This window comes from Strigops habroptila, chromosome 7 (assembly GCF_004027225.2).
Source record: "Strigops habroptila isolate Jane chromosome 7, bStrHab1.2.pri, whole genome shotgun sequence".
NCBI lineage: Eukaryota > Metazoa > Chordata > Aves > Psittaciformes > Psittacidae > Strigops > Strigops habroptila.
In genome coordinates this window covers 43,916,123-43,943,833 of record NC_044283.2, presented here as the reverse complement: position 1 = coordinate 43,943,833, position 27,711 = coordinate 43,916,123, and the positions used below count along the sequence as shown (strand labels likewise).

The 27,711-nt window shown below is 36.4% G+C and overlaps 1 protein-coding gene across 5 annotated transcripts in view; it reads left to right on the top strand.

Annotated features, from left to right (window-relative positions):
• The window catches only part of GRIA2 (glutamate ionotropic receptor AMPA type subunit 2), a 93,880-nt gene that overhangs the window by 58,512 nt on the left and 7,657 nt on the right, over positions 1–27,711 (top strand). For 4 of the 5 annotated variants that reach the window (XR_004389929.1, XM_030491478.1, XM_030491479.1 and 1 more), the window contains exons 7-12: positions 9,079–9,246; positions 9,535–9,639; positions 10,346–10,456; positions 11,579–11,785; positions 12,290–12,660; positions 16,596–16,794. Coding sequence is in view for 3 of the 5 variants with exons in the window: in XM_030491478.1 (XP_030347338.1) it covers positions 9,079–9,246; positions 9,535–9,639; positions 10,346–10,456; positions 11,579–11,785; positions 12,290–12,660; positions 16,596–16,794 (1,161 nt within the window). In the remaining 2 variants the exon portion in view is untranslated. Of the gene's footprint in view, positions 1–9,078; positions 9,247–9,534; positions 9,640–10,345; positions 10,457–11,578; positions 11,786–12,289; positions 16,795–27,711 lie in introns of all 5 variants that reach the window. The other variant, XR_004389930.1, reaches the window with a different exon arrangement.

Sequence of the window (27,711 nt, the reverse complement as noted above, 5' to 3'; positions counted from 1 at the left end):
AAAAGTTCCTGCCCGGAGCAATTCCAGCCAGAGAGAGGAGTGAGAATATGGGAGAGAAACAACTTGCTGACACCAGCGTTAGTGAAAAAGGAGGGGAGGAGGTGCTTCAGGCACTGGAGCAGAGAGAAATTCCCCTGCAGCCCATGGTGAAGACTGTGAACGAGCAGGCTGTCCCCCTGCAGCCCATGGAGGTCCGCGGTGGAGCAAGGACCCCACACCAGAGCAGGTGGATGCCCAAAGGAGGCTGTGACCCTGTGGGAAGCCCATGCTGGAGCAGGCTCCTGGCAGGACCTGTGTCCCCACGGAGAGAAAAGCCCACACTGGACAGGTTTGCTGGCCCTATGGGGGACCCGCACTGGAGCAGTCTGTTCCTGAAGGACTGCACCCTGTGGAAGGGACCCATGCTGGAACAGTTCATGAAGAACTGCAGCCCGTGGGAAGGACCCATGATGAAGTGCATGGAGGACTTTCTCCTGGGGGAGAGACCCCACACTGGAACAGGGGAGGTTCAGATTGGATATTAGTAAGCGTTTCTTTACCAAGAGGGTGTTCAAGCACTGGGACAGGCTTCCTAGAGAGGTGGTTGGTGCCCCAAGCCCATCAGTGTTTGAGGCATTTGGACAGTTCCCTTAATAACATGCCTTAGTTTTTGTTCAGCCCTGAATTGGTCAGACAGTTGGATTAGATGACTTCGTAGGTCTCTTCCAACTGAAATAGTCTATTCTATAAGCCTACTTACTCTGTGATGGGCTTTTCTGAGAGCAACCTTAGGCTTGGTGTGTGCAAGAAGTATCTGAGCCAACTTGTGTATGATTTATACAGAAACTATGTGCAGCATGCAGTAAAGAATTTGGGGCTGTCTGGTTGAGGACCTAAAGCAGCTCAAGCTCGCGGAGAACACCACTGGGTTGGAAGATGGTAATATCCCCAATACTCATTGCAGCTGTTTTTGATGGCCTCAAATGCTTTATGCTGGTACATTATCTTTCAGATGTTCAGAATTCATGCAATTTTATTTCAAGCTTCATAATCTTACCCCCCCCCCCATACACTTAATGCATAGCTAAGATAACAAAATGATACTGGTTTTGCCTTCTGATCTTGCTTTCAGTAGTTTCACATTTTCAGGTCTCTTTTCTTATAGCCAAGTCATAGAATCATAGAATAGTTTGGGTTGGAAGGGACCTTCAAAGGAGGTCATCCCTGCAATGAGCAGGGACATCTTCAACTAGATCAGGTTGCCCAGAACCACATCCAGCCTGGCCTTGAATGTCTCCAGGGATGGTGCATCCACCGCCTCTCTGGGCAACCTGCGCCAGTATTTTACCACTCTCATTGTGAAGAATTTTTTCCTCACGTCCAGTCTGACTGGTCATCTAGTCTTTTAGAAAATTATTACAAAATCTGATTTTGTGGGGTTTTTTGTTTGGGTTTTTTTTTGGTTGGGTTTGGGTTTGTTGGGGGTTTTTTGTTATTTTTGTTAGTTTTGTATTTTTTTCCCTCCAAAGGTAATGTGATTCTAGAATTGAACTGTTTATATCATACCAAACAGTGGTAGGACAAAGGGCAGTGGGTTTAGACTGAAAAAGGGGATGTTCAGGTTAGATACGAGGAAGAAGTTCTTTACTGTGAGTGTGGTGAGGCACTGGAATGGGTTGCCCAAATAAGTGATGAATGCTTCATCCCTGGCGGTGTTCAAGGCCAGGTTGGACAGAGCCTTGGGTGACATGGTCTGGTGTGAGGGCGGTTGGAACGAGATGATCTTAAGGTCCTTTCCAACCCTAACTATTCTATGATTCTATGGTAAAATTGCAAAAGTTGAAAACTGCCAATCTTAAACTCTTAAGTCAGGAAAAATGAAGCTTGTAGTTGAAAGTTGCTGGTTTAACTCTACTGATGCTGAGTTACCTCAAAGATGGAATACAGAGAACATGCAGAAAAATATAAAAGTACTTATTTACCTTGCAGAGATAAATAAAATTTAGATGACTCACTGATAATAAGAAACAAAGATGAGAACAGTGAAAAATCTTCTTCAAATTCGAAATTCAGAAAGCATTTGGTCTAGATATAGACAACTAAGCAAAAAAGGTACAATTAATGAATTAGATGATAGCTTCATTTTGGGTCATGCCTCTTACGATTGCAGTGTGTTGGAAAAGTGTTTTATAGTACTAGACATTTTAATAAGAGTTGTAAGTGATATTCTGTTGCACTTGCTACATTTTTAAATGGAAAAATATGATTGATTATGCCTGAATTCAAGTAGTCTATGATGATTTATAAATCAGATTTTTTAAAAAATTGTTAATGTCAGTATTTATTTTATGATTTAATCAGGAACTGAACTGAAGTAAACTTACTTTTTTTTTAACTACCCTTGTAAAACTGCATGTTTGTGAGATTTTTCTGCCCGTGTTTTCCAGTCCTTGTGTTTTGGTTTCCTGGGCATAATAAAATATCTAGCAATTGGCATTCTAGCTGTCTGATTTCACTGAGCTTTTGAATATCTGTATTCAATCTTCTCTACTTGCAAAAATATGTATGAAAAAATGTGGACGTAAGAAATGTTGGTGTTAAACTTAATGCTTCTTTTTAATAGCTTAAGGCTTTTTTGCATGATCACTTATTCTGCCATAGTTGGTTTGAGGATTTTTTGTTTATTCGTTTGTTTAAAGAAAACTCAATTAAGGAATGGAACATTTAGTCAGTGAAAGCAGTGGGTTGTTTGAGGCAGTCTTTGTAGATTTATCTCGGACATACAAAGGGACCTATTGACCCAGATCCATTGATCCTGCAAGTGAAAGTGGATGAATTGTGCTAAAGCAAAAGTATTCGCTAGATTTGAGAAAACTACAGAGCCAAGTCCTGATGTGCCTGTATAGCTCTGTTTCTTCGAATTTGAATCCAATTTTTTGTACTTTTTTTTCCTTAGCAATTACAAGTGTTTAAGGATCTTCAGCCAATAAAGTGCAATGGGTTCTTCCTGCCTGTTTTCCCAGGAACTTCTGATTGCTTTTTTCAACCAGCAATTCACCTGAATATGTTTGATATAAACAGAAGAAATTTACTATTACTTCATGCTCCAGCTGTTCAGCAAGATCAGGCATACCCTTACCAAATCAGTGTCAGTTAGGACAGGAGAGCTGCATGGAGAAATGGGGGAGTGGTATACAAAGCTGTAGTAGGAGGAGGAATGTGTCATTCAAAAACAGGGGTCAGCAAAGTGGAAAGAACCTGTTAGGATGTAAGTGAAAGGCACAGAAGGATGGTGGCAGCTCAGAGCTGGAGCGGAATGGATGCCTGAATGTTTCTTGGGTTGGGGGAGCAAGGAGGGAGAAGCACTGATGATCGCTTATGTGAATGAGGCGAGAAGACATGCAGGCTCATTACTCGGGCAAGGCCAGTATTAAGGACCGGTTAATAGTAGCTGCCTATATTAGCCAGTATGGTGTGGCAGAAAAGCAAACATGAAGTGTTTATTATTCTCTGACAGCAACCATTTCTTGGTAGAATCAGTAACCTGGTAAGATTGGTGTATTTAATTCTGTTAGTATTTTACTTGGAATTAGATTGGAGTAAACAGGAGAAAGCATTTCATCTTGAGACAGTAGGCAAATACTTGTGCTGTTTGGGGTGCATGAGAATTGATAATGAAAATGGAGGTGATGTGGTTTAGTGGTGTTGGGTTTTTTGGTTTTTTGGTTGGGTTTTTTTTGTTTGTTTGTTTTGTTTTTGTCAACATTGTTGTTTTTTCTTTTAATTGACGACTTGAAATATTACCATTAGTTTTAAATGACAAGTTTTGGAAATTTTTAGAACACCTGCAGTGTAAGTGATGAGAACTCTCAGATCCTATTGGTTTTTCTTCTTCACCTCCTGCCTACAGTAAGTGAATTTGTAGAAGATGTATTGTAATATTAAGTCCAGGTACCCCTCCTACAGATTGTTACAGAGAATGGTGATGAATCAGAATATATTAAAACCAAAATTGAAGTTCATTTAGTGTGGCTTTATTTAACAGGCTGACCAAAATTTCCAATCCAAAGAATCCTCATATGAAATTCCGATTTAGAATAATTTCTGTTGCAGTATTTTTCAGCTTCTAGGGTAATTTATTTCCATTAATATATAGGACTTTGTTGGCTATGATCGAAAATAATATAGCTGAACAGCCTAATGGAATTTTCAGGTTCCTATCATTCATATAGTATCAGTCATTTTATAAAACAGAATAGTCTAATCTATAATCTCTCTTCTACCATTTTCATAACGTACCAACCATTAATTATTTGACTAGAATGCATTTTTATGATCATCTCAAGAACTTTCTCTTGGTTAAAAGCTCAAGTCAGGGATATTTACCATACTTGTTAATGCTTGTATGGCCATTTTTCTCATCAAAAGAGCACTGGTTGAAGACTGTATTTCAGTAATTATTTCAGTAAAAGGGCATTTTGTATTTTAAAATTTGTATCTGCTGTAAGTCACATATGCTTACTGACTTAGAGCTAACCTTAATTTTTAAAGAGGAAGTGACTTTTGTGATAGAACATAGGAATTGAAAGAGACACCCCCCAAAAAGCCTACGCCCACCCCCCCTTTAGCATTTAAACGTTCATACTAGCTTTTTTAAATCCCTTCCTTATAACATGATTTCTCAGAGAAGTCTTTTGCCTTCCTATTTGTACATTTTCTTCTCATCCTCTGATTTAAATTTTTCTAGTTGGGTTTTATTTTTCACTATTAAAACCACAGGCTTCACGTTTTGCTGCTGGATCATGTTGATTTTTAACACTTTGAAAAGTGACATTCTTTTCTGTAGCTTAGCCTTGAAGAAGAAGGTTTTATGTATTCATATGGTGATTATTACAAAGGCATATGTTTTCTGTTCTTTACAGTAAATTAAAGGTGATCTTATCATCAGTGGCATTGCTGTTTTGCAAGTGCATTCTGTTTGAAATTAGAAGTAAGATTACACAAGTAATTGTAAAATGGAATTTATTTTGCCAGTATGCATATTTTCTACAGGCAGCAGCACAGATTAGAAGACAACAACATCTTTTTTTAGAAGTAAAATGCTGTGGGTTCAAATCCAAATAATTGTTTTTATTTTTTCTGTCAAGTTCTATGGAGTCAAATCCAAGTAATTGGTTTTATTTTTTTCATCAAGCTCTGTGTGTTTTTTGGTGTTATGAAGTTTGGCAGGACTAAGCTTTAGGTTTGAGAATTAGGAGGGTTTATAAAGCTTCTAGAAAAAATGCAAAAGAATAGGGCAAGAATTAACAGACTACTAAGGAAGGGGGATTGGACTAGATGACCTTTGAAGGTCCCTTCCAACCCAAACTGTTCTATTCTGTAACACTCCTAAACAAGTAAGACATGTATGCTGTCTTTCTGTTCTTTTGAATGGAAGAGGATCTGGAACTTCAACAGATCCAAATATCGGTGCCATTAATAAGATCTTGCGTTGTTCTACTTCCTGCTGGAAGACAGAAAGTCCGCTTTGTTGTTAAGACATTTGCCCAGGTCCATAATGTTTTTCTTCTGTGACATTTTTCTGACAATTTGAAAAAACCTCTGTTTTACAGTAGTATGAGGTCTTCTCTTTGGCCACTACATTAAATCTAATGGAAGACCAAAGTACTTTAAAACCTCTCTCTTCAGTATAAAATCAATAAAAAAAAAGAAAGAAGAAAGCAGGTACCTGCACTCTTTTTTCCTGCTGAATTAGCACCTCTAATGACTAATGACTAGTGAGAAGAGTGGTTTGGATTGGAAGTAATCTTGGGAGAGGAATTATAGCCTGGGAATCTCCTTCTTATTAGAGTAGTAGGTGAAATAAGTAGAAAGACCAAACACCTTGGGGTTCACAAATCCTGTGATCTGTGCTATATTCAGTTTTAAAAGGAATGAAAGAAGGTCACTTTGCTCTATAAATATCCTGCAGTGGGAGTGTTGGGATAATTCAAGTGACCAAGTCTTGTCAGTGTCTGCTGGATGTGCTATGAGCTTGTCATCCAAATAAGTGTTCAACTTCCAGGGGTGTAGGCTTAGGCAGGTGCCTAGCTACTGGGCTAGAAACCAAAGCTGTTCTGGGTGTGCCCAGAAAGCAGCCTTTCTAAATGAAATGAAGATACCTGAAGAGCATAGACACATCACAAAATCAGCACTTTCTCTGGATAGCAGTTTTGGACCTGAACACTTCAATTTTTCTAAGGTGACAGGTTGCTTAAGGGACTCTTTGCATCTGATGTTCTGCCCAAAACATTATGGCATTTCAGTGCAAAAATACCTATTATTTGTTCAGCTGTTCTGTGCAGAGGGAATGCTGGAACTGCATTTAAAAAAAGGCTAGCATCAAAATGTAAGTTGATCTGACTCTCTAAGCTCTGAAAACAAATTTAATAAAGATAGTATGGTGGGTTTTTTTTAAGATAAATAGGGCTTGATCTTTAACGCTATCTTTACTGAGATTAATTAAAAAGAAAAAAGAAGATCTGTCAATTTTACATTTTATTAATTTTTCTTCCTCTTTTGTTCAGGACCAGGATTGTTATAAAAAAAAATTACAAATAATCAGTTGATATTTCCAAATACCTTCCATATAAATTATCAAAGTTCTAGAATTATGAGAAGCAAGATTTTTTTGCATATTTTTTTCCATGCTTTAATTAATATGGGTGATTCTGTAGGAACGGTAGGATAGTACCTATACCATTTTGTATTGAAGTTGCTGATTTTATTATGTAAAGTTGAAAGCAACTGAAATGAAATTTGGAGATTTACACTGGTGTATAAGCAGTAGGCTGTAAGAGCCCACCGCACTTCCACAGAATAATACTCCGAACAGTGCTCCCACTTATTTAAATAGTGCAGATCAGAACATGGGTGAATCTCCAGTGTAAAACAAAGCGAATCAGGACAGAGCTAATGCATCCTTTAACTATGACAATTTTATTTATTACACAGACACCCCTATGCATTAGCAGGTTATCTGTCATTCATTTCTTGTTTATGGTAATAAGTTCAGTTTGGTTTGGTTGGTCAACTCTACATCTATTAATTGAGTTATAGATAGTTTTAATGAGCCTCATGAAAGTTATTAGGAGCTGAAAGTGTATGCAGAATAAAGCAGTAAGAAATGATGCGTAGGCTTTTTGCTCTCATGGCATCTCCAACAACATGAAGGTGTAAGAAAGATGCTTGTAAAATATTTTGAGATCCTTAGATTAAAGCTGATTTAAATTAAATTAAAGCATGTGGATTTTAAAGATGCGATGGCATGTATATGCACACAGATACATATATTAATAGGCAAAGCCCTATACAAACTGAATATGTGACTGAGGTGTGAATATTCATGCCAGTAATTATATACTATAGAGATAATATTGTTGAGACAATATATTAAACATATCCCAACTATAAAATGAAGCATCAAAAAACTGAATTGGATAGCACTGTAGATTGTCAGTTTCAAGCTCTTTCTTATTTTCTCTGCTATCCAAAGTGTGTTTCAGTGGTTAATGACAGTGCTGTATCCCAAATTTCTTAAAATGCTGGTGTGGTACAATATGTTTCTGTATTGCAAAGAGCTATGCTTAAAGGAGTATTGCTAGTCAGTCCCAAAAAAATGAGTCAGGGTCTTGTGGTACCTTCTCCTCATCTTCAAGTCCATGTCCACCACTTAATCACTGTTATGCCAGTAGTAGAAAGCGGTATGGATTCCAACCAGTCTTTTGCTACATTCTTCTGGTGTTCTGATCCCTTTAAACATTTCCGTACAGGTCCTTGAGAGAACGTTCTTAGAAGATTCACATTAATCACTAAGATTACATATCTGAAAAAAAGAGTTCAACCTTCCTTTTCTTCATCTCCAAGGTCTAACAGTTGCATACAAAAGTGACCTCAGTTCAGGAGCCTGCCTTCGTTACAATTACAAGAGCCTTCTGCATGACTTGAGCTAGCTAATTAAAATTCTCATTGAAGTCTGAGCCATTGAAGCAAAGAGCCAATATATCATTTATCTCCGCTTTACGGTTTATGTATTTTCAGTTTCTAATAGCCTTCATAAGGATCATTGCATTCATTCATAAGGCTGTAAATAGTTATATTCTGGCCCATATTTCCAAAAATGTTCCTTATATTTGGCATAATTGCAATGTTCTGGATTCCTAAAGCCCATCTACCACAGTCGTCAGTGTACGTGCACATGTGGTTTCTCTTCAGTTAGTTAGTTAAGGTGTAAAATTTTACTGTCACTAAAGATAACTGCCTCTGACTGTTTAGTCCCAGTTTCTGATGCATATGATTGCATCAGAATCTTCTCTGGTGTCTCAAAAGTTGTAAAGCTGCTTATATTGTGTCAGATTAGGAATGTGGGGCTCTTCCTCGCCTGTACTGCTCTTTGAGGGACGCCACTTCTTCCAGACATCTCAGCCCAAACACTGTTTTTGCATGGTGTTGACAAGGTATTGTGTACTTGAAAATAGCTTCCCATGAGTTTTTGTTTTCAACAGATAAAGTTAAATTTAAAAGTTAAAAGTTGTATTTGTATATACAAATATATGTTGTTTTGTTTTGTGTGTATGTACATCAGAGGAGATGAAGTCTAGAATCTGTATATAAATGCGTCTCCATGAAGAGTGTAATCAGTGGAACAATTTCTTATTTTTAGAGGCTAGCTCAAGTTAAAGAGTGGAAATTATTTCTTCCTCCTTTCACCTCTATGGACTTCCAGCCATATCTGCACACGGAATTGTTACACAGTTGCAGTGAGAAAGAAATGTAATTCACACTGGAAACAGCTATAAATCTTCTTGTCTTAGACTGATTAGCACTTCAAGTAACCATTCTGATGGAGAACACTTCATTAATTTGCCTAGATGCCCCTCAGAAAGTAGCGACCTCCTGTCCAGACCAGACACCTCCAAACTTAAGAAAAACTGATCTGATTTGAAGTATATCTTACTGTCCTTTTTAATCTGGTTCTGTGCTTAATGGATTAATGAGTGGATTGGAAGGTGTAGTGAAGCTGAAGCTGTTTTTTAATTAAATATTTTCACTTCTTTTCAGTATACATCTGCTCTGACCTATGATGCTGTTCAAGTGATGACGGAAGCTTTCCGTAATTTGCGTAAACAGAGGATTGAGATCTCCAGAAGAGGAAATGCTGGAGATTGTCTTGCAAATCCAGCTGTACCCTGGGGTCATGGTGTAGAAATAGAAAGGGCATTGAAACAGGTAGCTTCCCTGGAGTGAATGCTGGGATGAGTGCATGTGTGAAATTCTCTGTAAGTGCTTGAAAAGAACCTTCCAGTCTCCTAACCTGCCTGGATCTTGCTGGAATTATGTGGAAGTGAACTCCTCAAGAACATGTCTCATACTAAGATAATATATTGCCTGTGGAAAACAGTCTAAACTGAATGTTTTTGAAGTACAGTTTTTTGAATTATTTCTGGAAATACAGAATGCATTTTCTAAAAAGAGACAAATGTAATTCTTCTACCACTTTCATCTTCATCTGTATAGGTTCAGGTGGAAGGTCTAACAGGGAATATAAAGTTTGATCAGAACGGAAAGAGAATCAATTTTACAATAAACGTCATGGAACTCAAAAGTACTGGTCCTCGGAAGGTAATTTGAATTGTCTTACAGTGTCTTTAAAGGTTTTACAGTGCTAAGCAACAGGTTAAGGTAGGTAATGATACACTAGATTAATTAAAGCATAAATTGTGATAAGATTTGGTCGTAGCTGTACTCTACAATGGTCTTGCACAACAAAGTGAAAATATGTATTCTTTCTTCCTAACAAATATGAGTTATTTCTGGTAAGTACTATGAGTATCTTCCTTTCAGTTTTGTGGATTAAACCTTTTGCTTTCTCATCTGAATTGCTATGTGTGAGCCAGTATTTGGGGAAATATGCTTCTGAATGATAAATGCGGAATACAGCTTTTCAGAGGTGTTTCTTTAAATGTGATTATCTTTCTGCTTTAATTCCCAACCTTTCAGGAAAAGCCAGTTTCTCATGTCTTCCTAGTCTGGAGTATTTCATAACCCTTTCAATCCTACAGTGTGTGATATTGATACTGAAACCTGTTAACTCGTGAATGAAAATGGTGTGCATGTGTTAGACAGACTGATCTGAACAAATATCATTAGTTCACTCTTTTTACTATTTGTTATTATTTTTACATAATCAGAAATATTTACACTGGTAAACTAATAGCTAAAATAGTTCTCTGTGAGTGTAAATCAAAGGCATAGTAATAACAGGCTTTACCTTTTCTGTGAAAGTTCATATTCACTGGTGTTTGTGCATCCTATAAACTCTCTTTAGATTGGATATTGGAGTGAAGTGGACAAAATGGTTGTGAATCCTCTTGATGGCCCTCTTGGAAATGAATCTTCAGGACTAGAGAATAAGACTATTATTGTCACCACTATTTTGGTAATTAACCTCATATTTTGTCAGAAGACAGTCTGTCCTACAGTCATTTGTTTCTCGTCATTATGTTAGTTTAAATATACTGTCTTTTTATTATTTGAGGTTGTGGCCTGTTACTCATTATGACATAAATAAAATCTGGAAACTAAGGAAATGTATGTGATTCAGTATGTGGTTTTCTTCTGTAGAAGACAAACAGTCATTGTTTGAACAACGTAGAAAGTTACAATTTTGAGACCTGAAAGTGGAAATTAAATGCCTGCTTTCAAAGGAAAGAAACTTTGAGAAACAGAACAATAGTGCTAGTTTTAGAGAATGGATTTTGCCAAACAGCAAAGAGACTGGTTCTTATGCTTCAGAATTGTAGCTTCAACGGATTGGTGTGTTATAAAATAAAACATTAAAAGTTGTATTCTGGTTGTCTAGAAAATAACATTTTGTACTGTCACAGAGCAGTATATTTTTATAAGTTACACAGCTTCTTTATCAGTTTGGACCAGTCACAGGCTAGCACAGGAATTTCGGTGAATGCAAGAATCGTTCAGTAACAACTGAGCAAAGAGGAGATACATTACTTTAATATGACTTATCACCACTTTTGCTGATGGATAGAACTTTATTGCATAGTTATCGATATCTTACCTACTGTTCGTATAGTAATTCAGTAAAGATATAGCCTGGAGAGCCTGAAGTGTTTTCCAGGGAGGGATGCAGTTGTGAAATAGGAAGCAATTTTCTTCTGTTAAGACAACAACAAAACCAACTAAATATCTTTGCCTTCTTCCATCCAAACTGTATGAGAGAAACTGATTTTGGAACTTATTCTTTCTTCTCTGAATGCATAACTCCTGTTAACATTCATGGTCATTATTAACATACTGCTGGGAATCACTATACCTGTAAGTATTTTTTTTGTGTATGAGTCTGGAAAATGCAGCTTTTAAATGTGTTAAGGACATTTCACATTAATAATTAACAGCTAACATATACATAGCATGTTATGATTCAGATGTTATCTTCTCTCTTTTTTTTCCACATGTAAAAGAAAACTTATTAATGTATGAAGTGCACAACTGATATATCTGTCTCTTTACCAAGTAGCTAAGGCAAGTCCTTTCTGTGCAGGAGTCCCCATACGTCATGATGAAGAAAAATCACGAAATGCTTGAAGGAAATGATCGATATGAGGGCTATTGTGTGGACTTAGCTACAGAAATTGCTAAACACTGTGGATTCAAATATAAGCTTACAATTGTTGGGGATGGCAAGTATGGGGCAAGGGATGCAGACACGAAAATCTGGAATGGAATGGTTGGAGAACTTGTTTATGGGGTAAGAATATCTTTTATAATAAAGCTATTAAAGATGACTGATGGAAGGAGTGGGGTTTGGTTTAGTTTTCTTTGTAGAATAGAGGAAAATAGACTAATCACTTTGATAGAGTAACTCGTATTGGCATGAAAAAATTTGAAAGTAAACCATAGAATGATTTTTAATCTTGCAAATGAAGTTGGGGGGAAGTGACTGCATGTTTCATCCTTCTGACGAGGTGAAAAGCAGTGCATTTTGCTAACACTTTTAAATGTCATATACTTTCAAAAAGGCATGTGTGAAAAGGGAAGCTTGCAATATGCCAACCATATGGTTATATGTATTTCAATAAGAAGAATTTCAACTAAAAATTTCTGAAATTCTCCATAGGACGTTCTTGGTGAAACGAATGTTGCCGGTGTCTCTGCTGTCCTATTTCCCATTTACCAAATGCAGTAGAAACTAAACAACTATTTGATCTATTCATTGTATTAGCTATTATTTGCCTTTTTTCTTCCTTTACAGAAAGCCGATATTGCAATCGCTCCATTAACTATAACATTGGTGAGAGAAGAGGTGATTGACTTCTCAAAGCCCTTTATGAGCCTGGGGATATCAATAATGATCAAGAAACCTCAGAAGTCCAAGCCAGGAGTGTTTTCATTTCTTGATCCGTTAGCATATGAAATCTGGATGTGCATTGTTTTTGCCTACATTGGGGTCAGTGTAGTTTTATTCCTGGTCAGCAGATTTAGCCCATACGAGTGGCACACTGAGGAATTTGAAGATGGAAGAGAAACACAAACTAATGAATCAACTAATGAATTTGGAATATTTAATAGTCTCTGGTTTTCCTTGGGTGCCTTTATGCAGCAAGGATGCGATATTTCGCCAAGGTTGGTTACTTACCCATTTCAACTTTGTGCATTTTTCATCTCAGCCGTCTCAGCCAGAGGAGGTTCATGGTGCATGTATTTTCACTCTTGGAAAGAAATTAATTGCTATATTTTTTCTCTCCCTAAAATCACAAAAGTCCTTGAAAGAAAAGCAGTGGTCTGTGACATAGGATGTGATGTATTTGATCGATACTGTCTTGATGTCGATCATACATTTGCCGAGTGAAGTTATATGCACCATGCAGAGACTGTAAAATGCATAAGGTTCAAGTTATTCCATGCCTTCTTGGAGGGGTACCGTGTTTTTGCTGCATATTCCCATTTTACAGTTGACAGTGCATATGGTTCACAACAACTGTAATGGGAAAAAGGGTAACATATTAATCACAAACTACACAGGCAGCACTTTCCCTCTAAAACTCACTACATATCATAACACAGTTATTAACCCACAGTTTTTCTTCAGGAGAGCCTTGAACATCTGGTGGTTCTAATTTCATATGAATAGTTGCAAAACACTGCTGTTTTTTCATGGCCTAGTTCTAGAAAAGTCACAAAGGAAATCACTATAATGAATTTGAAGGTCCAGTTTATAAATGCTGAATTCCTCATGGATTTTCACCTACTTTATTAGGGACAACTGTAAAGCACTTAAGTTAATTCCTTTGCAGCTCATTAAATATTCTATTTCCCTTGTGGGCAAGTGGTTCTGGGCTTGATTCAGCAAAGTGGTAAGTAGCTAGGTAAATAACTACTTGCTTCTTGAAGGAACTATAGCAACAAGTGAAGTAGGGCAGCTAGGTTTAAGGATATCAAATCGGAAGACCTACCTAATTACATTAAGCAATTTAACTTCCTTCTAAACATCCTAAAGTAAGACAGGAAACAGGTCAATTTCTAGTAACTCTAGTGGTTAGTGTGCAAAATAAATCGCACCAAGGGAGAATTTCTTAGCTTTAAGTCATGCATGCCAAAAGGCAACAACAGGTTTTCAAGTTATCCTGCTGCAGAAATAGCAAAGCATTTATTGTCTGAGAACTTCAGCAATTCTGTGTAAAGGCTGGCATATCACAGTGAGGTATGCCAGCCTTTATGATGCAGCATGCAATAGATTTAGCAGATAACATGATAAGAATTGTATACAAGAAATGAGACATTGAAGAGAGAGCAAATTGTTTGAGGTCATGAGAAGGTGTGTTAATTTTAGTCCTGTGGGGTTTTTGTATCGATTACACACTTCACAGGTTTAGTTGTCTGCAACGTCCCCTATTAGCTACAAAATTATTTTTATTGAATCAAGGCCATAGTAGAATAATGATTTTTTTTATTATTGTTTTACTGGCTATTAAAGCATGACAGTTGTTTTGCACGGTTGATAACTTTTGAAAGGTGATATAAGGATAATGATTGTAAGTGTTCATCGTAAAAGGTGCATGATACTCGAATAATTTTGGAGATTCAGCATTTAGTTTCAGTGAAGTGTTTAACAGCACTTCATTACAAACATATTTTTGAGGAAATTGGTTAGTTTTGTGTATTATCTGTTTATTATAAAAGTAGAAAAGGGCTGAAAACACCTCAGTTAGTTTTGTTCTTGCAGCAAAGCTATCACTATGGAATTTGAACTTCTGCCGAATGAGTCGGAGTATCTTCAGGCATCAGCAAAATATTGTTGTGAAGTTAAATTTTGCACTATTGCTACTATCATTTCTCTAAGAAAAAATTACAACCACTGTAAGAATTTTAGAGTAGACAAGGCTAGAGCTGGGGCTTCCTGAAATAAAAGATGGTGCTGGGTAAGGCTGGACCACCTGAAAACTGGTCTGCAATCCCCACGTTGCCATCACGGGTAGCAGAGAAATGATAGCGTAGAACAAAATAATGTATTATATGATAATGATAACTTACAGCAAAGTTTTCCTCATCTTTTTGAGATGTGCATGCACTCTCAGTACTACCATATAATACCTTTTGAAGTATAAAGTGTAGTGCACAAATTTAGGTAATTGTGCACAGAAATTGTTACTTAGTGTTTAATGATCTAATGAATGAGGTACTTCTAAAGTGTGGGCTCATACTAACATATAATTATCAATCTTTAGAAACTTAGAAATGTACATTAAAAAAGAAATTATTCAGTTAACTGGAACAGACCTTCTGGGAAAATTTGATATACAAATGACAAAATTTTACTTATAAAATGTCATGTGGGAGCATAATGTCTGTATTGGCTTCGAGCTTATTCTTTTTTTATGAAGTCAGTGGCAACTTTGTTGCTGACAGATCTTGGGCTTTAAAAGATTATTGTTGGTTATAGCAGGTGTCATCAATACAATACAAAGTGCCATAAAATTGACAGTTATGAAATACACATTTTCAGAGATTTACCTTGCAAATATTTATTTATCATAGAATTCAGTCTTTTAATTGCAGAATTACTTTACGCTCAGATTACCTCCATGTCAAAATGTGTAATATTTTCTCAAAGGTAACAGCATATTTGCAGAATACATCTCATTTTAGAAGGAGTTGAAATAGTTTCTTTTCTATGGTCCTTTTTAGTAACATGTTCTGGGCCTTATGACTTGATTTTCATGTGGTAGACTGAATTAGTGAGTCCGATGTGACGTGGAATATATCTTTTAATGTCTGAATTAGCACAGAGATTTTATACAGTAGCTGTTAGTAAAAATAATTTGTCTAGAATCGGTGCTATTTATTTTTGTTCCCAGTTTAATAAGTCAGGTTTACATAACTATCATGTTGAAATGTGCATATATATATATATGTAGTTATATCTATCTATCTATATTTTGTGTCAGAATTAGTTTGAAGTTAAATTCACAATACAGTAGGCTGGGTGAGTGATTTATAATCTGTTTACTTAATAGATAGAGGAGACACATCAAGACATACCTAAGCTACTGCAACACCTTAGTACTAGACTTCCAACTACATGCACATTTCTGCCAAATAATTAAGCACATCTCCAAAGATTATGTACTCCTTCCTATAATGTCTTGTTTGGAAACAAAGTAGTAAGTAATTTCAAAGTTTAAAGGATCATTTAAAAGAACTTCAAGTGTGACAATAATGCAATATCAGTATTTCTTTTCTATTAGTTTTCTAGTATTGAAAATCGTTGAATTTCTCTAGTTAAATTTCTATACTGTTTTATATATTTTCTTTAGTTCTCTTTTCTTCTCTCTTCTTGAGCAGGAGATGCAAAACAAAGATCCATATGAGCCCACCTGCAGCTGTTAAAAACATCAGATTATTAGTAGTTAAAAATATACTTTCTCCATCATTTTTCTGTATTATCACTAATTGTTTCATGTCTGGTCCTCAGTTTGTTAAATGCTTGTATCTTTCCAAAGTTGTGTGCGCTTTTTAGTTTATAGATCTTCCCTGGGACAGCTTTTATTGCAAATAATGTTATTTGTTTCTCAGTGTAGATTGTCCATAGCAGCTGTTGTTTTGTGGAAATCAGTCTTTGTCTGAATGTCTTAAGAACATAAGCAAGCTAAAGGCATTTAAAAATCAAGTGCATACTGATTTGTCTGAAAGCACTGTTCCACTGATTTTGTTTGATCCTCTTCATAATGTCACACAAATTCACTTCAGAGGGAACAACAAGGTTATATGTTAAATATAGCACACTATGATCAGAGCAGTTTCCTTACAGGGTGTTCAGAACTTTGAAGAACTGCATCGCTAAATTCTCCCTAAACTCTGGAGTCCCAATTTCAGCAAGGTCCAGGAGATGTTGTGGAGTATGTCTTGATTTTCCATCTGATTAGTATGCAGAACTGCGCTATAGATAGCCTGAAATGCTTCCTTATAGTGTAATGCATCATTTGCATAAAACTGATAACATGTGTTCCTTTTTAGGACTTTCATTTCACTTTACAAATCCATTTCATACTTGTTATTAGATCCCTGTCTGGGCGCATTGTTGGAGGTGTGTGGTGGTTCTTTACCCTCATCATAATCTCATCCTACACGGCTAACTTAGCTGCCTTCCTGACGGTTGAGAGGATGGTGTCTCCTATTGAAAGTGCAGAGGATCTTTCCAAGCAAACAGAGATTGCTTATGGAACATTAGATTCTGGCTCCACTAAAGAGTTTTTTAGGGTAAGAATTTCTACATTTTAGATTTCTGTTCTGTTTTAAATAGGTAATTATTCATGTAAATGTGTTTTCCTTAGGTTGCTATAGAAATGTGGTATGCACAGCCTAACTCACAAGTATAAGTGTTTTTGTATATTCATTATTGATACATTTTATTATCTATATATAAATAAAGGGTCACGTTATAAATATTTGAAGCAAAAGTGGCTGCAGGAAATTACCTAAAAAATATTCCACTGTGAATCAAAAAACAAGGTACGTTCAGAGAAGGGAATTGATGTCATTCATCTATTTAATAGCTGTGCTATATTTCGGGTAGTCATGCAGTGAATAGGGACATCAGAAGGTGCACAGTCATGTTTTAATGAGTATTTCACATGATTTTTCAAGCTTGCAGATGGGAATGGGATACAACCCTGTTTGCTGCTGTAGTAAAACCATGCCTGCCTTTGAAAACAGTCACTACTGTATTTGCATTACAGTAATGCCTTGCAAGCCTGTCAGTCCTCACATTCTACCTCTGTGTATTTCAGTTTTAAAAATGCATGAGAATTCCAGTGTGTGAGTCTCAGGCTGCCCTTAAGACACCAGCCAGCTGACATGGTGAAACCCATCCAGCAAATGAACGAGACACTAAGGATGCTGGGTAGAACACCATGATGGTTTGGCCTAGTCTGTGTGCTCCATGAAACTATTTTACTGTATAGTTAGAGCAGTAACTGCTAGATTATGTTTCTAATAGACTATTATTTCATGGGATCCTATAATGCATACTTAACTGGTAACATACTAAATAGGAACCATACTTATTTCAACTTTAGAAAACCATTATCTTCTGATTCTGATGAGTGGTCCAGCTGCTGATGGCATTCCTATTGGCTAAACCAAAACTAGCATCAGGTGTATAAGCTAGTAAAAATGAGATCAGGTTTGTGCTAAGAGTGTTTAGGAGTTTTTAGAAGCATGCAAGTATGTGTTTCTGGTTTTGTGAGCATAAAACTTTTAGATCATGGCTATGCTGGGGATTGAACATGAAAGACCAGTAGGTCAGTTCTTTTGGAGAGTTTCCCTGGAGAGATTTTTAAGTTTTCTTTTAAAACAAAAAAATGTTTGTAATTGCATGCATCTATCATTATGTAGGTTTTGTGCTCCTAGCAATTTCATACATCTTTCCAATTACACTTTTACACAACTAGTGTTTCTGCTGATTACCTGATCTGGTGATTAATAATTAGTGTAAAAATCAGGTGGAGGTTTTGTGAAAGCGTATTCTTTACTTTTTGTTAAGTTAGCTTTTGCTCTGCATGAACAAGGCTATAATCATGTCTGGAAATTTCTTCTCAGCAATTGCTATCACAAACAAACTGGTGTATTGCATATAATGCAACTTCTTAGGCTCATGGCTTTATCTGCTATTTGCTAAAAAATCATTTAGGCTTTCCCAGATATTTTTTCAAGAAGTAGCAGCTGTCAGAGTTTCTTTCTAGGAGACCCAAAACTCAAGTTTCAAGGATGAAACTCTGTCTGCTGAAGGCAATGTGAAAGCAGTCTCTAGCACTAAGGAGACTTAAAGTTTCACCCGGAGTATTTCTGTATGGTGACTGAATGAGAGTGGATGTGTGATTTTTATATGACCTGAAAAAACCCTGAGTATTTTTCTAGCAGCAAGCTAAAATGGACTGGCTTCATCACTGTCATGAATTAAAAGAAACATTTGGGTTTTTGTTTTTTTTTTTTAAGTTAGTCTGTTTTCACTTCAAGAAGTGGCATTATTTGCAAGATTGTTTTCTATCGATGGAATGTATACAGGACCTAAATCTTCACCAGTAGACCCCTAATTCCTGGAATGACACAAAATTAAGGATCATTGTATGCTGGGGATGAGAACAGTACTGGAGTTGAGAACAGTAGGCTGAATTTTCTTTACTAATAAAACATATTTTCTGATAGTACTTTACACAAGTGAAAAAGAGATGTTTCTTGGCATTTTCCAAGAAGGAATTCTCAACAATAAGCTAGATGGTGAAAGCTGAAAAATCCTACCCTGAACAGCTGAATATACATATGCAATGTTGATTGAAAGAAGGGGTTCAAGTCTTTGTCCAGCTTCTATGACTGCTTAAATGACATGAACTTGTTGAGATGTTACGTTAGCTTGGGTATGTCAGGGATGTCATATTAGCTTGATCTCTGTTTTGTTGTCAGATTCTAGGCTTTCAGCCGCCTATGGTAGGTACATACTAGTTCATGTCTGCAATGACTGTGGCTGACTCCAGTGGCTACCATGGTGAGTAGAGGAATCCAGACATAGGTTATCAAAACCCAGGTGGAGGAAAGATAGAGGCTCACCACACACCATACAGGCAATATGGCAGTATGCCATATTGCTTGACTTGGAGATAACAGCCTTGGTACGCATGACAAAATATGTATTGCCTTTGCACTTTATTTTAGGTACGGACTCCTTAGCTTTAAAGGTAGTACAGACTAGTAGGAGATACTCCTGCCAACAGTGAGCAGAGCATCAGCTGGCACTGAATCAAGAAACATAACTGAGAAAAAGGGATAAAAAGGCATTGTACTCTGGTGTTCCTAGTGCTGCTTTAAGGTGAAAAGCAGAAGCTTGGTATATCCTACATGCCTGCATAGAAAATACCAGTGTAGAAATAATGGATTTAACAGTATTTTTAAAAGGAAAAAAAAACCACAAAACAGAAAAATAAAAAGGTAATTAGAGCTTTGCTGAACAGTAAGCATCATCAGGAAACTATTACTTCTTAGTAATAATGTTATAGATAGATACACAATTCTTCTTTAATGGCAGAACCATCTGGTTTCTTGATTATATCTTTGTAAATACCAGAATATGTGGTAGTTTTCCTCAGGAGATCTCAAAGTTGCTATTAGTAGAACTGTGAGTACTATCCAGATCTTCAGAATTCTGTTCCACTGAGTGGGTATACTTAGCACTTCTGATACTTAGTAGTGCCTGTGTCTTAGTGTTCTTAGTGCTTTTAGTGTTCTTAGTCCAACCGAAAGCCTAAACAAAGAGATATATATATAAAAAATATATGTATAGAAGTATATGTGTGTATATGTATATGTATATGTGTGTGTATATATGTATATATATAGTGCATTCCTGTTGCACTTTTTTCTTGGGTTTACAACCTGAAGTAATGGGCAAAACATTGAAGAAGATGTGTGTGGCTATGGTTTTCTACAAGTGCATCACTTTTCTCAAATCACTAGTGGATTTTAATGGTCAGGATGTCAATAGGACAGGAAGGATTGGAAGATCCAGGAGTCGTTTCAGTTGATTTTGTACAGGCATATCATCTTTATAATTGTCAGATCACAGATACTACTTGATGGAGCAGTAAATGGTGGGACGGTGGAATTTCATTACTCCAGTACGTACTATTGACACTATCCACAGTCACACAGTACTTTTACCTTCAATGATTTCTCAGCTACTGTTGGAAATGCAGTTGATGTATGCATTAGCCAAGACACATACTTGAACTTTGAAGAGGAAAGAAAAGTCACTAGCCCAAGAAGATGGACTACTGCTCACCTACACTGCAGAAATGAAATTTAAAGCATTGTCTATATGTGTTAACTCCTGAAGTTGCCATGCTTACTTTCATGGGCTAAACCCATGTTTCTTTCTTCTACTGGAAGAAAGAAACAAAGAACAATTGTGTAAGTATGCAAGCTTAACATTCACTGGAACATTTCCTTGCTTTCCACCTGCTTTGAAGACACGTTTAAAGTTACTATCAAAGTGATACAAAGAGAACAAAAGCTGGTTACTTTTACAGTTCAGTCATGTGTTCGCTGTATGCCTGGCTCTGTTCATCAAAAATATATACAAGCCTGATTGACAAATGAAATCAATCATGTTTCCTTTTTTCCAAGATGAATTGTAACTAGTCCCACGTGTAAGGTAAGAAGGCATCTCTAAAAGAAAAAATGACATGTAGAACAATAATTAGACTAATTTACATTCTTTTTGTCTGCATTGGTTTTTACTTAAAATCTCTTTATACATACCTATTTTTGAACCAACAGCATGACATGGACATATCAGTCTGTTTCATCCGGACTGTTTTGGTGGCTTTGAATAGTAGATCCTGTGCCAAAGTAAAAGCAAGCAGAACTGCTCCATAACAAGGAAGTATTCTTTAGCTTTCACTGAAAAGACTCTGCAAGAGTTGCTTATTTTTGCTTAAGAGGCAAGAGTTACAGAATGAAAAGTTGGGCATGGGAAAAATGCCAGAAAGATCGACCCTGCTGTCTTATAAAGAAGTCCTCTTCCATAGTGAAAAGCCAGCAACAAACGTAAGAGTTGACAGGACCTTTTGAGTCTTTTCTCCTGCAGAAGTGGTGTCTGTTGGGAGGCAAAGAAGATTTGGCCTGAAGATTAGTATTACTGTGTTTTCTGAGGATCTTCAAAACGGTCCAGTGCCTCTAGATGTATAAGTATTTTGAAATACATTTTTAACTTAGAAAAGTATTTATTGTATTACAAGAAATTACAAGAAAGAAATCAGCAGTCTATGGACCTCATAGACTTTTATGCTCATCAAGATATTTGAGCTTCTAAAATAACCCCACAGGAAATCTCTAAAAGCAGTGAGAAGAAACACTCTGATTTTTTTAAAATGTAATTGAGGTAAAACATTTTGATTCATACTTCAGCCTCAATTTTTGAAGTTTGAGATGTAGAAGAATTGTAGAACCCATGTTTCCAGAGGTTAAATTTTGACTAGCTCCACAGAAGTCTTTGAGAGGCAAAGGAGACAAAAGACTCAGTTATGAAATGTTCTGTGACTTTTACCACAGGCTCTACATGGTGCCTTAAGAAGCAGCAGCTATAGGGCTGGCATTTCATGAATCTGCAAAGGAGATAGGGTTAGAGAGTATGGGTTTGGCTTTTTCAGTTTGACAGAAAAAAAAATTAGTTGAAATACTGAGGAGAGGCAGATCCGAGCGCTGAGATAATGGAAAGGCTGCCCTTTGCATCCTATAACATACTGGTGAAGGTACGGTTATATTCTTTTGTAGTCTAGAGGGTTCAAGTGATTAATTTTCAGTTGTTTTATTGGTGGTTGTTTTTGAGATACTTGTATCGTGGCAAGACACAAAAGAATTGATTTAGGCTATTGTGAAAGTACTTTTAAAAGAAAGAATGCAGCAATCAATACTTCCTTTTTCCCTCAAAGCATCTCTTTTTGTTATTCTCCAGGTTTCATTTTCTTCTCTCTCCCCATTACCCAAGATCCTACTGTCTTTTGCAGACAGCTCAGTGAGCCCAGAGAACAAAACACTGTGGTGCCTCAGAAACCTTGTTAGATATATTACTCAGAAATCTTAATTTCAAATGAGTATTTGCATAATATTTATTAAAAATAAAATGTGTTCCTTTCTAATAGAATTTTCCTTCCTTGTTTGTATGGAAAAATTGTGTCTGATAGAAGAAACATACCCCTGATATTCTCTTTCAAGTTTTCATCAAGTTTTCTTAGATGTTCTAATCAAAGTATGCTCTGTAGTAGGTAATTTTGGCTGGGCAAAAATTAATTTGCAGCAGTATAGTTTGAAGATTCTCCAGTGGTATGTAATTTATTTTATAAATTGATAACACTCTAAAATAAGTATGAACGCATATAAGTTCTGTTTGTACTACTCCTGGGGGCAGATCATTCCATAATATCAGACTTGTTATGGCTAGAAACATGCTTTTATTTTCCAGTCTAAATGTATTTGTAACTAGTTTATCTTCAATTGTTACAGTACATTTATGTTTATTATAAATATTTTATTTTTTTTCTCAGCATTTATTTTCCTGATGCATTAATACAAATCTAGTATGGGGTTGTTTTTCTGAGCTTTCATCTCTGTCAACAAAACTGTATTTATTTGTGATTTCCAAGCAAGGCATTTTGGTCTCCAGTCATCTCATAGCTCTTCTGTGTGTGTGTGTGTGTGTCATAGTTTGAATTAATTGTTCCTGAATGTGATTGAACAGAGATGTACATTGTATGCCTTCTGAGATCTCTGTAATGCTCTGTAAAAAGACATTAATATTTCTCTGTATTCTCCCGAAATAACCTTCTCCCAATTGTATCACACTGTTTTCTGTCGATCATTTTGATAATAATGATAGATTTGCATTTGTCCTGGTTTTTATCAACTGAAAGTCTTCAATTTTATTGCAGATTTTCCTATTGGTCCCAAAGTGCTGGATCGTGCTTTTGAACTGGAAAGTTTAGTTTAATTTCTATGGTTCTAGTGCTCAGAATTTTCTACTTCTCTTATATGATGAATAAATAATTTCCCTTTGTCTGGCTTGATGTGTTTTGATACCCCAATTTCCTTTCCTAGGAAAAGTTCTTAGTCATTTCTTTCTTGAAATTTTTTCACTAAAAAATGTCATCTGAAGCTGTGCATGCTGCAGCCCAAACAAGCAGCAGTCACTTTGGCTGCTTTTCCATTCTTGCTAAGGCCAGTCAGTATGTTTATGGTTCTGGACACCAGGAATAGTGCCTGCAGTTCACTACAGATCTGCAATTGCATGAGAAAGTGCTTTTGTGTTCTGAGAGTTAGTTTATTTCTCCTTTCCCAGTATCAGTGCAGTAAGTTCTTTTTGGTTTGCATCCATATTGTTTTGATCGTTTCTATTGCTGTACCCTCATTCCTATTAGTTTTCTTTTACATTAATTTCAGCAAAAAACAGAAGCTAAAGGTATACATTTAGATTATGGTCTTACGTGTAGGTTGTCTTTGTTCTTACATGTAGGTTGTCTTTGTTCTCTGCATTTCTTCTCACCACACAGCAGATATACTTTCCTTACTCATATTCTTTTTTACTCTAAGAGGTTTGAAAATCTGCTGCTGGGTTTTTTCAGTTCAATTTATAACATACTGTTTCCTTTATGTTATCAGGTTTCCCCTGACAAAATCAAAATTCTTCTTACAAATCCACATTTGTACTACAGTGATGTGGCAAAGCTGTAGTAGTAGATACCACAACATGACTGTAGTAGAGCTGTCCCTCTATCAATAGGTTTATTACAGTAAAGTTAGCACTAGGAGTGGACAGCAGATTTTCCTTATGACCAGGACTTCCAAACGAACAGATGGATTTAGGTCATCATTGTGGAAATTAGTTTTTGTGACATTCATCTGAGTTTTTCAAGAAATGAGATTGAAACAGTCTGCTTTGATTTTTAGGAATATGCTGAATGATGGGGAGGAATTACGATTCTCTTGAAATTAAGTCTCAGAGGAGGAGTTATTCCAGCAAGTATCTTAACAGGAGTTAAATGGTCTTGAAACTTTAACATCTCTTCTTGAACACTTAACTCTTTAAATCTTTGAATCACATGAAGAAGATGATGATGACACAAGGTCCTTGTCTTGCATATTCTTGGAGAAAATTTTTTTAAGTAGGCTTTTGAGGAGTAGATTCTTGAGGTAGAATGTTTTACAGTTTTTATTAGTAAGACCAAATATATTAAAGATACTGAAAGTAGCTTGACTAAAGGAAACTGGAAAGCCATAAAACTAAATCTTAAGAACATGTAACTATTTTTTACCAGTACTGAATAAAATTTATCAATGTGTTACAAAATTTAGATCTTCCATCTATTTGAACTTTCATTCACCTTGAGTGTTCACCCAGTATAAACAAGGTTAAGTGTTTTAAAGTACTTACTCTTGAGCTAATAAAGAGACTGAAAAACTAGTTTTATCCTTTTCTGCGGTTTTGGAGGTATCAATAATTGCTTTACTGTGTGAATTGGCAAAATTCGTTTGTTGTTACACTTTCTAGCTACTGATAACAATACCAGTTCCTGATCTTTTATTAATTATGGAAGGTCAAGAAGATGGTTACAAAAACCATATTTGAGAATTAAAGTTCTGCTCCTGCAGTACAAGATCATCATCTAATAGAATGATGGAGTATTTGAGTTAGTAGTCCTAGGAGCCATTTCTGTCAGACGTACTAACTGCAGCACCCCAATTTTAAGAATAATAGGTCTTTGAATGACAAAAATGGAACAGTTACCTGGTGTCCCAGAAAGTACGGTTAATTAATTTGATAAGGCTTTGCATAATTTAATTTCCTAATGAGCTTCTTAAAGAAGGTAGTCTTTTACATTTAAATGGGATGTGTACTTTGTAATAATAATAATTTTCATAGTCAAAATGCCCAGTGGTGACATGATATTTTAAAGAAAAGAAAAGAAAAAAAATGATAGCTGCTGGGGCATTTTTGTATCAGTTGCTTTATTTTCCTAGTAAATAAATGATAGAGAACGGGAGGAAAAGGTGTTCATTGTGGACATTAGGGTCTTGTACCATCATGTTGGTGTTGATTGTAATACCAAAGTTTTAATTAGCTTTTAACAATTCATGTATACATTGGAGTGTCACCTTGCAGTAGCAATCAGCCACAGTAATTAAGAGCAGTGCAGATTATTTCCATATTCTTGCATTCTTGTAGTCAAATAATACAGCAATCTACAATGGCTCTGTTGTTTGGATAGCATGATAGCAAGTTGTGGTGGTTTTTCACGGAGCACTGCTATCCTTCTAGGGTTTCAGTGCTATTAAAGAAAGAGTATATAAGAAAGAAGTGTGAAAGCTCGACTTGCACGCAGGGCATCCTGCATTCACAAAAATTCTGTTTCCTCACAGTTTAATCCGCTGTTGCTGATGACTGCATGAATGCAGTTTAGGGAAATAAAGGTGATCGCATAGGAATAAAATACATAGTCAGATATAGCACTGGCCAAATTTAAATGACAATATGATTTTTTTTTTTTTTTTGCAATGTGTTTGAATTAGGGTAAGTATACATGCTTGTTTTAATGAACAGATAATTTTGGCTGTATGAGTGAGTGTGTGTATACAGAATGCTAGATGAAGATCTCTTAACACTGCCCTTTTCTACATCTTTGAGCTCTACCTTTCAAAAAAAAGACAAATTCTGAAAACAAAATAATGAAGGAAATAAAGTGACACAATTCTGAAAACAACGTATTACTAAATATGTTGTGTAGCAATATAAACGAAAACCTTAGAAGTCACATGTATCCCCTAGGTAATGGCTCATTGCTCTTACTTTATGAGTCTAGACAAGGTCAAGGACTAGGTAGGGATCAAGACTCTGAGCTGTATGAATTCCAGTTTTAGTGGCTGCAGAGGACTCTGTGGTCATGGCTAATTCTGAGTGCTATTTTCTAGTGGTTTTTATGACAGATTTTTATTTCCGTGGTTGCTGGGTCAGGTATTCCTACCTTCGTTTACACAGCAAGGAGCCTGTGAGCCATCTAGTGGGAGGTTTCTTCTTAACACTTGGCCATTTGGAAAATGTTCCTTGTAAAAGTTCCTTGTGCCTTTTCCTGTTCAGCTGTTACCTTTTTTTTTTTGGATTTTTTTTTTTTTTTTTTAAGGTTGAATGAACAAAAGCAGAACAGACTTCGCTAGACCTCTTGTTACTTGATAGATATCAAAACCTGTAAAAGGTCATTTCAGTAAACCAGGAAGCAATGGAGTAAGAAAAGACGGTTAAGTCAGTTTATGAACCTGTTCATGATAGTCACCTAACCGGAATAAAGAATGCTTATTTATTTAGTATTTGAGTGTTTGTACAAGAATAAAATAAAGCTTAAATGCCAGCATAACTTCTCCTCTACAAGATGGGATCAAAATACTTTCTAATGAAGTTGAATTGATGGGAACCCAGATGTATGTTGTCTGCTTTGGGTCAAACTAAACTAGGCAAGACAGTTCTACACCAACTTTTAGTTTTCCCCTTTAGAAAGCAAGCCTATGATAATTCATGAAGTAGCACTGTAATAATTTTTATAACACTGCTGGAACCTTGGTGTCCCTTGCTTAGTTTGTAGTGGTAAATCCCTTATAGCAAGTTGGACGTATGCTGCCAAGTGAATGTTGATATATCGTGGAAGTAGCATGGAGCATCTGGGTTTAAGGAGAGAGCAAGTTTAGAGAATGAGAAATTGGGGAAGACTGAGCTCCTTCATATGAGGCTGGGGATTTTGAGTCCAAGCCTCAGTGGACTAAGAAAGGAGAAGATTGAGCATCCGGCACAGCTGGTAGCTCTGCTTCCAAGGAAGCAAGCAACAGCAGCAGGACTCTGGGAACAGATGATAGAAAGCTGTGCACTTAGGATTTAGACTTTCTTTATGTGCTGTGGTGAAGTTGATTGAGTCTCTTGAACATTAAGTAGCCGGACTGACTTGGATCTGCAGGTGGAAGTGTTTCAGGCATGGAATGCCGTTTGCTGTCTATTAGAGGCACTTACCTGTATCTATCTACGTATCAGGCAGAGAAAAGTGTAGTATTGGATTTTTAGTGATAGTTTATAGTACACAGTGATAGTTTAATTTGTGAAGAGCTTTTTGAAGGTGATGCAATATACCATTTTTCAGGATTACCCTAGGTTTTAGGATCATATTTTTTAGGATCTTCTTGGATGAAATAAGAACAGTGCATATGCAATGTGGCAGATGTACAAGGAATCTGAAAAACCCACTGTGCCTTCAGTGCACAGTTATTTTTCTCAGTCATTCTGGTCATGTTGAGTAGTATATCCAACTCTGGATGTTAATGGGTATACTGAGTATGTGTAGATCAACAGAGTAGAATATGCAACGACTGATCTGCAAGGGAACTTTCAAAAAGCCACCTGTACCAATGTCCATGTAGATTCTGGTAATAGTCAGAATAGTTAAGTGTTAGAAAACTTTCAGTGGTCTTAGTACTGCCAGAACTTTTACTACTACTAGATATACAGAGACTATGGAGAAATCTGAGCCTCGAAATCTTCCTGGACTACATTTGTGGACAGGAAAATAAGGGTAAGTCTGAGAAAATTACAGT